Source organism: Mastomys coucha, unplaced genomic scaffold, assembly GCF_008632895.1.
Source record: "Mastomys coucha isolate ucsf_1 unplaced genomic scaffold, UCSF_Mcou_1 pScaffold11, whole genome shotgun sequence".
NCBI classification, from domain to species: Eukaryota; Metazoa; Chordata; class Mammalia; order Rodentia; family Muridae; genus Mastomys; species Mastomys coucha.
In genome coordinates, this window is record NW_022196893.1 from 31543268 (window position 1) to 31555497 (window position 12230).

The following is a 12230-nucleotide window of genomic DNA, read 5'->3' on the forward strand; positions in this document are numbered from 1 at the left end:
TACATAGTGTGTGTGTGTGTGTGTGTGTGTGTGTGTGTGTGTGTGTGTGTGTGTGTGCGCGCGCGCGCATGTGCACTTGTGTGAAGGTCAGAGGATAGCTTTGGGGTTTTTTCCCTCTCCGACCACGTGGGTTCAGGTCATCAGACATGGTGGCAAGTGCTGTAACCCACTGAATCACTTGCTGGCCCGGCTTCTGACTCTGAATACTTGGGATGTCTCTATTTCCAGTGCTTATAATGCTCCTCATTAAATCTACTTCACTGCTGTGGATTTGCCCTCCTCGTGCCTCAGCCTCCCGAGACGCTGGCGTTACAGACAAACACCACCTCACTTCAGCAGAATTGTGTTCTAGTGTGTGTAAATGAGATGGGGCGAGGTGTGGAGGAAGAGGAAGAGCGTGCTTTGCTGTACATGTGTAGAGGTCAGAGGACAACTCTTGAGAGCCGGTTGCCATCTCCATTTTGTTTTTAATAAAAAAATACTTATATGTATAGGTGTTTTGCCTGCTGCATGTATGTCCATGCACCATGGTACATGCTTGCTTTCATTGGAGGCCAGAAGAGGGAGTCGGAAGCCCTAGACTGGAGTTACAGGTGGCTGTGAGCCACCATGTGTATGCTGGGGATCAAACCCAGGTCCTCCGCAAGGTCAGGTGCTCTCATCCCCTGAGCCATCTCTTGAGCCCCTACTTGTACTTTGTTAGACAGGGTCTCTCTTGTTATTTCTGCTGTAATATGTATTTCAGGCTAGCTGGCCATGTGAACTCTGTGGTCCTATCTCTGCCTCCTGTCTCACTCTCGGAGTGCTGGGGTCACAGGTGTAAGGCTAGCCTGGCTCTCTAGGCTAAGCAGGGCTCACAATTAAGAAAATACATACAGTCCTATTCATGAAGTCACTGCTTGCCAGTGTGAGTCCTCAGACAGAGACTGCATTCTAACCACTAACATGTTTTACATGCACAAGCACAAACACAACCTAGATCAGTCATTACCTGATGGAGAAGCTATCTGAGATACATTGTCACAGGTCTGTTACTGAAAAAGACAGACAGACAAAAGTGTAATTGTGATCCCCTTTTTAAATTTTTTAATATTTTCTTTTTTAATTGTGTGTATATGTGATACATGCCTTTGTATGTGTGCTTATACACATGTGTGTGTGCATGTGCTCTGTGTATGTGCTTGTGCATGTCAAACAGTCCGTGTGGGGCGTCGGCCTCTGACCCGCTCCACCTTGTTTATGTTTGTCTGTCATTTAGGCTTTAGTAGCTGGCGAGGACATCCTGGGTGTCCTGCTGTCCATCCCCTCCCCCACAGCCTTTTTCCTGGGTGCTGGGGATTAGAACTTCAGTCCTCAAGCTCGCGCAGCAGCCTAGCCCATGACCCTGTTTTAACATACTTACTTGTTACATTAATCTTTGTATCTTGTGAGATGACACAGTGGGTGACATGCTTCACATGCTCTCTGATGTGTGCTACCCACAATCCACATGGGGAAAGGAGAGAACTGATGCCTACATTTTCTGCCTGACCTCCACAAGAATATACAGGCACAATGCTTGCATTGACACAAACACAAATAAAAATATTTAACTGTGAGTATATATCTTTTTAAAAGTCTGGAGAGATAAACACTAAACTGGATGAGATTCCTGGATTTGTTGCAGATTATGCCTTCTAATAATCATATTACATATATTTATTGTATGTAAATATATAAATAATTCTATTTGGGAGTTGATTGGTTGTTTTTAGAGATAGGGTCTCATATATGACATCTTGGCCAGCCTGGAGTTTGCAGTGCAGACCTGGCTGGCCTCTGACTCAAAGAGCTCTACCTGCCTGTCTCCTGAGTGCTGGAATTAAAGGTTTGTACCAGCCATACCCTGCTCAATTAGAATATATTACTTGTAGTCTTTTCTTTGAAGTAAGACTTTTAAAAAATCAGATACATTTTTTTTTAAAAAACTAGCCGAGCTTTCCACCTTTCTCCTTTTGTCTTTTAGGTGACTCCGGTGACTTCTTCGGGCTCTCCTGTAGGGGACGTGCCCTTCATCCGGTCAGGGCTGCTGGGTTTTGTAGGGCCTGTAAGTGACAGTTAACTGTTGATTTTACTACATATGATCTAAAAGCATTTGAGCTTTGATTCACAGAACTGAACAGATTCCGAGTAATTGAAGGGTGTCACTGGCCCTTTAACAACCATCAAAACCTTCCTCCTCCTGTTTCTTTATTTAGGTGGGGTCTCACTGCAGAGTCCTGGCTGGGTTGGAATTTGAAGAGAGCCCCACCTCAGCCTCCCAAAAGCTGAGATTAAAAACTATGTATGCCACCCCACCAAGCACTTAACTAACTATTCAGGCTGATTGTATAAGACTGTCATAGGAAGGAGCTAATGTTTTTTGTGTCTATTGCCTAAGTTTCTAAGACTAAGGCTTTATGTATCCTGTATTTTTAAACTTTTCACTTATTCTTACTACTTTTCTTGATTTAGGTTAACATGCTGTGAGAAGTTTAGAGTTCTGGAAAAAGTTACTTTGTAGCCAAGGGAAACTGAGTGGGGAATGTATAGAGTATTTGCTTATAGATTATCAATAGTGCCCACCCTGTGCCATCGCAAATTCTTAGAAAATAATTTGTTACTTGGCAAGTGCTATTTATAGATACAGGTCTAGAGAGACTAGGATACAGAGAGCCTGTTCTCACAAGGCACACAGTGAGCTTGAGGAATCCATGAGGGCAGCAGAGAGCCAGGCCGTGAAGGCCAGCGGGTAGGGCAGTGGGGAGCCATGGGTAGTCATTATCCTATCAACTCATACCTCTGTCTGTCACTGGCTCCTTCCTGCCCTATCTCCTCCTAACTGCTCAGTTCATGTGAGACCATATGGCACTGAGCTTGCTCCACTGCAGTTGAGGTCCAGGGCCCAGCTTCAGCCGTCAGTCTGAAACAGACTGTTGTCCCACACTCTATGAATGATCCCCTAAACCCCATGTAAGGGTTGTATCTGGCCTGACCTAGTCCCGTGGTCAGATCTAGCTGTGAGAAAGATGAAGATGGAAACACCCTGTCAGCTAAACAGCCTCACTGTGAGAGATTGGAGAAGCAGCCATCCCTTCTCGCTCTTCTTTTAAGGATTTGTTCTTATTATGTAATTGCATGTACAAGTCTACATGCATAGCAGTGTTAGATGCCCTGGAGTTGGAGTTACAGGAGTTGTGAGCCACCAGACATTGTGCTGAGAACCACATTCAGGTCCTCTGCAAGACCAGAACACCCCCCTTAACCATTGAGCCGCCTCTCTAGCCTCCTTTTCTCCACTTAACACAGATAGACTGTTAGAAGTGTCTCCCTTGGGCATTGTAGGTAGACCAACAGCTTCCTGTCCATTGACATTCTGTCTTTCTGGCTTAGCCCAGATATGGTGTGGCACTATACTGTGCTCAGCAAGTAAGGGAGTGACATTCTCATGGAGATAACTGCTGACTCCTTGAGGACATGTGAAGGGCCGACGGCCCAGTGGCCTGCTGCTCTGGCGTCCTGGGAGGAAAATCTGCAGCCTTCTTAGACCTTCCTGGGTCTCTGTTTCTGATCTTGCCAATGGAAACAGTGTTACCCTTTCATGCACAAAGCAACTATTCACATACTAAAACCATTTGCTCTCTCCAATTCCGGTAGTAAAGAAGTAACCTTCTTCTCCCTGTTGTTCACATTGTGAACACTGCAGAAGATGAACTAATACATACCTGTGGCTGGGAAAGCAAACTACATGTGATCATAGTTTCTTCCCCTAAGAGTAAATATGAACAAATAACCTCAGTGGGTGCTAGCTACATGGCTCAGCAGGTAGAGGCATCTGCACCTGGTGATCTCAGTCGATCCCTGGGACCCACTGGGTGGAAGAGAGCATTCCTTGAGTTGTCCTTTGACTCACAGTGGGCAGTGGCCTGCCTGTTCCCACACACATGCACACCAGATACAGTGTGCCTTTTAAAAAGGCCTCAGTGGCTTTAAGATGCCACTTTTTCACTAATCCTAAAGTGCCCTTTTATTTTAAAAAAATCCACAAACTTTGGCGTTATTTTCTTTCATAGAAACACATTTTTTGGTGTTGGGAATTGAACTCTGTACATGCTGCACAGGTATCTTTCTTAGTGTTTTGGTTTTTTTAATGACATTTCCTGAAAGCAGGAAATGTAAGGTGTCTGTTTTACCCTTTAAACTGGAAATGAAGGTAAATCATTGCTGACTTTCAGGGTAGCTTGGTGTTCGTGGTTGGAAAAATGGATGGCTTACTCATGGTCAGCGGCCGAAGACATAACGCTGATGACATCGTTGCTACTGGATTGGCTGTGGAGTCGATAAAGACTGTCTATCGAGGGAGGTGAGCGCTCTGAGACCCATGTCGCCACTCTGGGGTGATCTGAGCTGCATTCTGTGGGTTCCTCCAAGTTCTTAGGTTGGCTTGGCTTAGAATGACAAGCCTGGCTTTAAATAGCCTTCCTTCAGCTTTGGCTCTCAGACTGGCTGAGGAATGAAATGTGAGCAGTCTCAGAGCCTGGTACTGTTTTTTGATTCTGAAGACTTGAGGAGAATACCAAGACAAAGCATCACCTTCTACAGTTCTTGAGAGATGGTGCTGCCCAGGCCAGCATAGGTGGCTGCCACTCTGATGAGAGCAGACCTCAGAATCTTTCTCTTGTTTCTAACTGAATTGTTGTGTTTTCTTATGTGGGGACTGACGTGGCAGCTAAGTGCTGGAATTCTAGGTTCTGTGAACAAGGGCAGGCCTTCTCCTGTGCTTACGAATGCGAGGAAAGCTATCCTGGCATTTGTAGACGGGTGGCTGTTAGGATTATTTTCTCTTTGTTTTTACACGAGAACGTCTTCACACACATGTATGCAGTGCTTGCAGCATATGCCTCCTCCTATCCTGAGCGAAGTTATGTAAGAAGGGAAGACCTGAAGATGTCACAGAAAAAACCAGCTCCTGCACTGTGTGCTTGTCTGTCATGGTGTGGCTTCCAGGCATGGAGCTTCCTGGGCCTAGCCCCACGGTCTGTGCTTGCAGTTGTGAACCCAGTGTGCAGCACAGTACCTAGCACATAGTTAGAATCCTGGGAGGCAGGCAAGCTGGCTCTCAGTTGTTTCAATCTTCCTGCATTCAGTCAACAGATCCTCACTGGGTGCCGGCCTCACTGCTTTTTGGGGTACTTTGGCAGTGAACAAAACAGGCTGTGTGTGTGCCTTCTATTCTTATCACAAATGCAGAAGTCAGGCAAACTGTAACATAGATGGCACGTGAGAGGGTCGAGTGCTGTGGAGTGAACACACGAGGTGGTCTGGGAACGCCTCACTAGGAAGGGGACATTTGAGCGGAGACCTCCCTCGGGTCCACTTCCATCCCCTCCCTCTCTTGGTCTCCTCCCTCTCCTGCCTGTGTCTGACTCGCTCCACTCTCTGCTCCACCACTCTGCTCCAGGCACACTGGCCTTCTCGCTGTTCCTCAAACCTGCCAAGCTCGTCCCTACCTCAGAACCTTTCCGCTTTCCGTTCCTTCTGCCCGGAATCCTCTTCCTCCAGATCTTCGCGTGGCTCGTGTCCTCACCTCATTCAGGTCTCTGCTCCAGTGTCCACTCCCCAGGGAGGCGCTCCCACAAGCACCTATAGCCCACTCCACTGGCCCTACCCAGGTGCTTCCTGGTGGTTATCACAACATGGCTTCATTAACTGTGTGTTGGTTCGTTCTGTCTGACACAAGCGCCACAAAGCCACAAAGTCAGGAACTGCGTCTTGTTTGCCACTCTGTGGTGCTTAAGCCATGCTTTTTGGTTTTATTTTCAATGAATCTCTCGGCCCTGCACATTTTCTTTCTACTGCTCATGTCTGGGTGGTGTGGGTGGGATGGCTCCTCTTTGATTCCAACTAAGGAAAGCTAATGCGATGGTTTTGAAGGGAGACTGATGTGTCTGATCTGTCTCTCTTAGAATTGCTGTGTTTTCTGTGTCTGTGTTTTATGACGAGCGCATTGTGGTGGTGGCAGAACAAAGGCCCGATGCATCTGAGGAAGACAGCTTCCAGTGGATGAGCCGTGTGCTGCAGGTGAGTACCTGACTTTGCGCTGGGTCAGGGGTGGCTGCCACTGCAGGCTACCAAATATGACACCTTTAGAGATTATGTTTGAGGGGCTGGTGAGATGGCTCAGCGGGTAAGAGCATTGACTGCTCTTCCAAAGGTTCTGAGTTCAAATCCCAGCAACCACATGGTGGCTCACAAGCACCCAAGATGAGATCTGACACCCTCTGCTGGTCTGTCAGAAATCAGCTACAGTGTACTTACGTATAATAATAAATACATCTTTGGGCCAAGAGAAAGCAGGGACTGAGCGAACAGAGTTGATTGGAGCAAGCAGAGGTCCTAAAAATTCAGTCCCCAACAACCACATGAAGGCTCACAACCATCTGTACAGCTAGCTACAGTGTACTCACATATATAAAATAAATAAATATATCTTTTTAAAAAAATTATGTTTGAGCCTGGTGTGATGGCACACGCCTTTAATCCCAGCACTTGGGAGGCAGAGGCAGGCAGATTTCTGAGTTCAAGGCCAGCCTGGTCTACAGAGTGAGTTCTAGGACAGCCAGGGCTACACAGAGAAACCCTGTCTCAGACAACAACAAATATATATGTGTGCGCGCGCGCACGCGCACACATAATTTTACACATGTTCACAGTGAAATGTGCTTACGTCCACTCTCCTTCCCATCCTCCAGCTTTCCTTATACTCCCTAACTACCCTGTTTTTCCCCTTGCCAATTACGGTGTGAAATCAGCCCCACCTCTCCCTGTGGACTAAACAGATTGTTCTGCTCCAGTTGCCTAGAAATTCAGCTGACTTGCTTAGCTAACTCTCATGCCTGGTGCCGCTGCCCATGAAGGCTTTGACTACCTGTGTATGATGCGCGTCCGAAAGTGACCAACGGGCTGTCACTTAGCCTTAGTCCTGCCACACCTTGCACATGGAGATCCCAGAACACAGAAATGTTTCTCTTTATGCAGGAAGGCTTTCTGTGGAGTTAGAGGAGTGGGTTGGATGAGCCACAAGGGCAGGAGGAGGACTCAGGCTCCGTGTTGAGAAGGTGTTTTTAGTGGAAACAAGCTGGAGGAGTGAAGGGCTCTGGTCTCCATCCAGCAGCATCATGAGCGTTAGTCTCTTTACCACAGTGTGCATAGAAGCATGTGGCTGCACTCCAGAGCTAGATTCCTGACCTGTAAAGAGGACAGAGTCCTCCAGAAACGGGCTGAGTGAGGCTCTGTGGAAGCACGCAGGACCTACATTCTGTAAGCAGTGTTGATTCTTACTAATATAGAAGCCGTGATGAGCCCCCTGCGGCTGAGACTTCTCTGCTCAGCCCCAGACCTGAGAACTATGCAGCATGCTGCATGTAGGATCCAGAAGCATTTGTTGACTAAGTGCACAGTCCAGAATAAGCTGTACTGCCTCGTGGTGACAACTCATCTGTTATTGGACGCATGTCCAGGGACTGTGACCTCTCTATCTAGGGCACTTGGACTTGCTAGCGGTCACTTCATAACACAAACGTGAGGGAGTATGCTAGAAAACGTCAGATTCTTTTCCATTCTCAGAGTACATGGTTCTGAATGGTTAGCTACTGTGCAGATAGGATGTTTGTTATACAAAAATGAAGGGAGCTAGCTATAGTAGTACACATCCTTTTGTCCCACTACTCTGGAGGCAGAGGCAGGCAGAGGCCAGTGAGGGCTACAGAAAGAGACCCTGACTCAAAAACCCTCAGAGGACAAAATCTGAATATAACTTAGACCAAAAATATTTCTGAAGACTGTAGAATTGGACTAGTATCTGGCTATGTGAAAGCTAGCTAAGAGGCAAACATGCAGATTTGTTTTAGCCAAATGTGACAGTACATACTGTAATCCCAACACTTGGAAGGAGGAAGTTGGAGAATTAGCATTCAAAGCCACCACGATGGGCTGCACAGTAAACCCCTATCACAAAGAAGCAACAGTGAGGGCTGGAGAGATAGGTCATCGGTTAAGAGTCCTAGCTACTCTTGCAGAGGACCTAGGTTTGCAGCCCAGCTCCACAGCCCTCTGTAACTCCAGGGCTCCTGTGGGCACCAGGCATACAAGTAGGCAAAACATTCATGTACATAAAAGAAAAGAAAATTAATAAAAGAACAATAATAAGAGTCCATCAGGATGGCTCAGCTGTTAAAGTAAGTTACTTGTAGTTGGAACCCAACAACCTGTTTAACCCTCAGGACCCAATAAAGGTGGAGAGGGAAAACTGATCCCACAGTGCTGCCCTCTGGCCTACCCAGGGCACTGCAGCACATGCATGTATATACATATACATTCTTTTTTTTTTTTTTTTTTTTTTTTTTTTTTTTTTTTTTCATTTTTCTTTTTCTTTTTCTTTCAAGACAGGGTTTCTCTGTGTAGCCCTGGCTATCCTGGAACTCACTCTGTAGACCAGGCTGGACTCAAAATCTTCCTGCCTCTGCCTCCCAAGTACTGGGACTAAAGGCGTGCGCCACCACTGCTTGGCACATAATTTTTTTTTTTTTTTTAACTAGGAAAAAAGAAAAGTGTTTTCATGACACATATATCCAAATTCAAACCTGCCTATGCGATTCACGAGGGCAGAGTCCACACACAACCCAGAAAGAAGCTACAGGAACTTAACGGAAGTCCTATGGAAAGTCATTCTAGGCTGGGAAGGTGGCCCACGCCTGTAATCCCAGCCTGCCTAGTGGGGAATGGCAGCAGCCTGTCTATCTTCAGCCTTTTGCCTCAGACTTCCAGGTGGAGGCTGTGGGCATTATGACACCACCATAGCCATCCACATAAGAGATCCTTTTTCCCCTCAATTCTATAACTTCATTTGGCATTCAGCAGGTTAGTTCCAGATTGACTGTAGATTGTTTTAAGTGTGGTAAGAAACACAAGTTGCCAACATAAAGAGCTTGTCTGTGACTTCTCATCATTATATTTCTGAACAAATATACAAGATACAGTGTGGAACACTCCTTATTCCTTTGACCCAGATGGTTTATTGAATCCGTGGTTGATTTACACACCTGAAGTCCTGTCTGCTTCATCATACATTTCCACATTCCTTGGAGGCCCACTTGTGCCTCTCGAAGCCCAGTCCATAGATGCGCTTGTGCATGTTGATAGTGTATCTTGGTCCCGTCTTATTGATGGCAGAATAGCCCTTCTTCTTGCCACCTTTCCTTACTGTAGCCATTCTGCCAGGCTCAAGTTTGAAAGGAAGGCCTCAAAGGATTGTGGGAAGGAAAACCAGGTGGCAGGTTTAACTCCCAGGTAGCAGCAGGGTGGAGAGAGGTGTGGGTGGGACTTGTGAGAATGTAATGATGTACCAGACTTCCGTCCTGGAATGGACAGAGGTAACGCCCTGCAGCACAATGGTGGCTCTATCAGGCCATCTCACTGGATGTCTCTCTCTGTGTTTTCCAGGCAATTGACAGCATCCATCAAGTCGGTGTGTACTGTCTTGCCCTGGTGCCAGCCAACACATTACCAAAAACCCCACTAGGAGGAATCCATATATCCCAGACAAAACAGCTCTTTCTGGAGGGTTCTCTACACCCGTGTAATATCCTCATGTGTCCACATACGTGTGTGACAAACTTGCCAAAGCCCCGACAAAAGCAACCAGGTAATAATGTGGCTTCTAGCTGTGCCGTCACAGTGCAGCTTCCAGAAGCCAGCCTTTCAGTGTGTCGTGTGTGGGCATAGAGGCTGCAAAACTGATAACACAAGAACAGTAGAGGCTGACCAACAGCCAACAAGACTGCTGCGAGGTCAGGGGATATGCTGTGACTGCCGGTTTCTCCTCCTGAGTAGTCTGCACCATGATCACAGGCCCCTGGGACAAAGACGAAGTCACATGGCTCATTAGTGCAGAGCTGAGACATTGGTTTGCTGTGAGAATCCCATGCCTAGAGTCACCCTTCATTCTTTGTAGCTGCTGAAGTCTGGTGTGGGCCTCCTATAGGGGAACAGACATTTTCTAGATTATAAATAGAAGATAAACAGCATGCTTTGTGTTTGCCATTTTCAAGGTATAAAGCAAAAGAATACAAACTGCCACTTGGAAAATTATAAATATACAAATCCCCTTGCCTGGTGTCTAAGCAGACACTCACTACAGGGCTGGGAGAAAGCTAAGGCATGGTTCCTGGTAACCAGTCCTGTTCAAATATATGTTAATCCAGTTGAGTGTGGTGGTACACACCTATAGTCCCTGCACTTGGAAGGCAGAGACAGACATATCTCTGAGTTCAAGACCAGTGTGGTCTACCTAGTAAGTTCCAGGCCAGCCAGGGATACACAATGAAAGAGAGAGGGAAGGGACTTAGAATTGGCCTCACTAGCTTGTGCTGACAGCTTTTCATTGTAAGGGAAGGTAATGAGGAGTCTGGTTAGCTTCCTGTGTGCCTGGAAACGTCAGCGCTCAGCTCCCACCTCTCCAGGCACCCCAGGCCCGCAAATGCATTGAGAAAAGAAGGTGAAGCAGAAAGTGTGGCCTTTGAATGCGCTTTCTGTGGTGATCTTGCTGAGAGATGACCAGCACATGTGGGGATGCAGCCCAGCCAAGCCCACTGCTCCTTCTGCAGCTGGCAGTGTGAGGATGCCCATGCAGTGTACTTGTTGAGTACCTGCCATCCCAACGTCCTGTCACAGCATGTGGCCAGACTGCTGCCACCTCATCAGCTACCATATTGTAGCAGCAACGGGTTCTGCTGGTGGGCACTGAAGGCTTATGGAGGCTAGCCTTCTGCTCTGCGTGCTTATTCATTGCCTCTTGGTTGTTGGGGCTACTGTTCAAGAGAGGGTCTGAATTCCAGTCTGTGTGATCAATCAGGAAGCATAAGCGGTCAGACTGTGTGACTAATCAGGAAGCATAAACGGTCAGACTGTGTGATCAATCGGGAAGCATAAACGGTCAGACTGTGTGATCAATCAGGATGCATAAACGGTCAGACTGTGTGATCAATCAGGAAGCATAAACGGTCAGACTGTGTGATCAATCAGGAAGCATAAGCGGTCAGACTGTGTGACTAATCAGGATGCATAAATGGTCAGACTGTGTAAATCAGGAAGCATAAATGGGGGCTGGAGAGATGGCCGAGTAGCTAAGAGTCTTTATGCTCTTCTAGAGAAGCTGACTTCAGATCTGAGCGTGTTATCAGGTGGCTCACAACTGCCTGTAACTCTAGCCCCAGCAGATACATTAGATCCCCCTTCTGGCCTCTGTTGGGTACCCACACATAGTACATGCATGTTCACACACAGATATAAACATAGAAATGAAGCAGACTGCAAAAGGAGGATCTTGAGACACATTACCTGCATAGGCGTATGGCATATATGATGTACATGTTGTATGGAGTGTGGCTAGCTGGAAGAGTGTGGGTTTAGCATGTGCAGACCCCTGGATTCAATCCCCAGTACTGAAGAAACACAAACAAGTACAAATGTGTCTCCATCTTATGTCTTGTTGCTTATGTTACAATGTTAAAAGCTAAAAGTTATAGAACATATTTAATGTTAAAAGTCTTCCATTTATTTACTGTGAGTAAATCATATTTTAAGTAGTGGTATGGCTATTCTGTTTTTTGAGACAGGATCTAGCTATGTCACCCAGGCAGGCCTTAACTTCATGGTCATCCTGCCTTCAGCCTCCCCACTGCTAGATTACATACATGTTCCATCATCCCCTGGTGAGCAAGGATTTTTAAATGAAAAGTCTCATTTAGTAGATGCTTTTAAAATGTTCCTAGATGTATAGTAGATTTAAATTTTTCCTTTTAAATTGATTTTTGTGTGTATTTTTGTCAGCATTTGTGCCTATGTATCACATGAGTGAGGATCCCAAGGTAGCCAGAAGAGGGTGTAGAATTCCCTGGGACTTGGTTGCAGATGGTTGTGAGCCGTGCTATTGGTGCTGGAAATTGAACACTGGTCCTGAAAGAGCAACAGGTGCCCCTCCTGAGGACCAACCTGGCAGCCTCCAACGCTGCTTTCTCTGGGATTGCCTTCTGAGGCCCGGTGACTGTGACCCAGATTAGAGCCATTTGAGCCACGACGCTGCAGTGATGACAGCTAGAGAAAGAAGGGTGGGGTCAAGGCTTGTGTGAACCATGCCTGGATACTTACTTTTT

At 46.6% G+C, this 12230-nt stretch overlaps 1 protein-coding gene across 3 annotated transcripts in view; it reads left to right on the forward strand.

Annotated features, from left to right (window-relative positions):
• The window catches only part of Dip2b (disco interacting protein 2 homolog B), a 188773-nt gene that overhangs the window by 146472 nt on the left and 30071 nt on the right, over nucleotides 1-12230 (forward strand). For all 3 annotated transcript variants that reach the window (XM_031355776.1, XM_031355787.1, XM_031355793.1), the window contains 4 exons: nucleotides 2006-2086; nucleotides 4254-4381; nucleotides 5985-6099; nucleotides 9520-9721. In XM_031355776.1, coding sequence (XP_031211636.1) covers nucleotides 2006-2086; nucleotides 4254-4381; nucleotides 5985-6099; nucleotides 9520-9721 — 526 coding nt within the window. The remainder of the gene's footprint in view (nucleotides 1-2005; nucleotides 2087-4253; nucleotides 4382-5984; nucleotides 6100-9519; nucleotides 9722-12230) is intronic.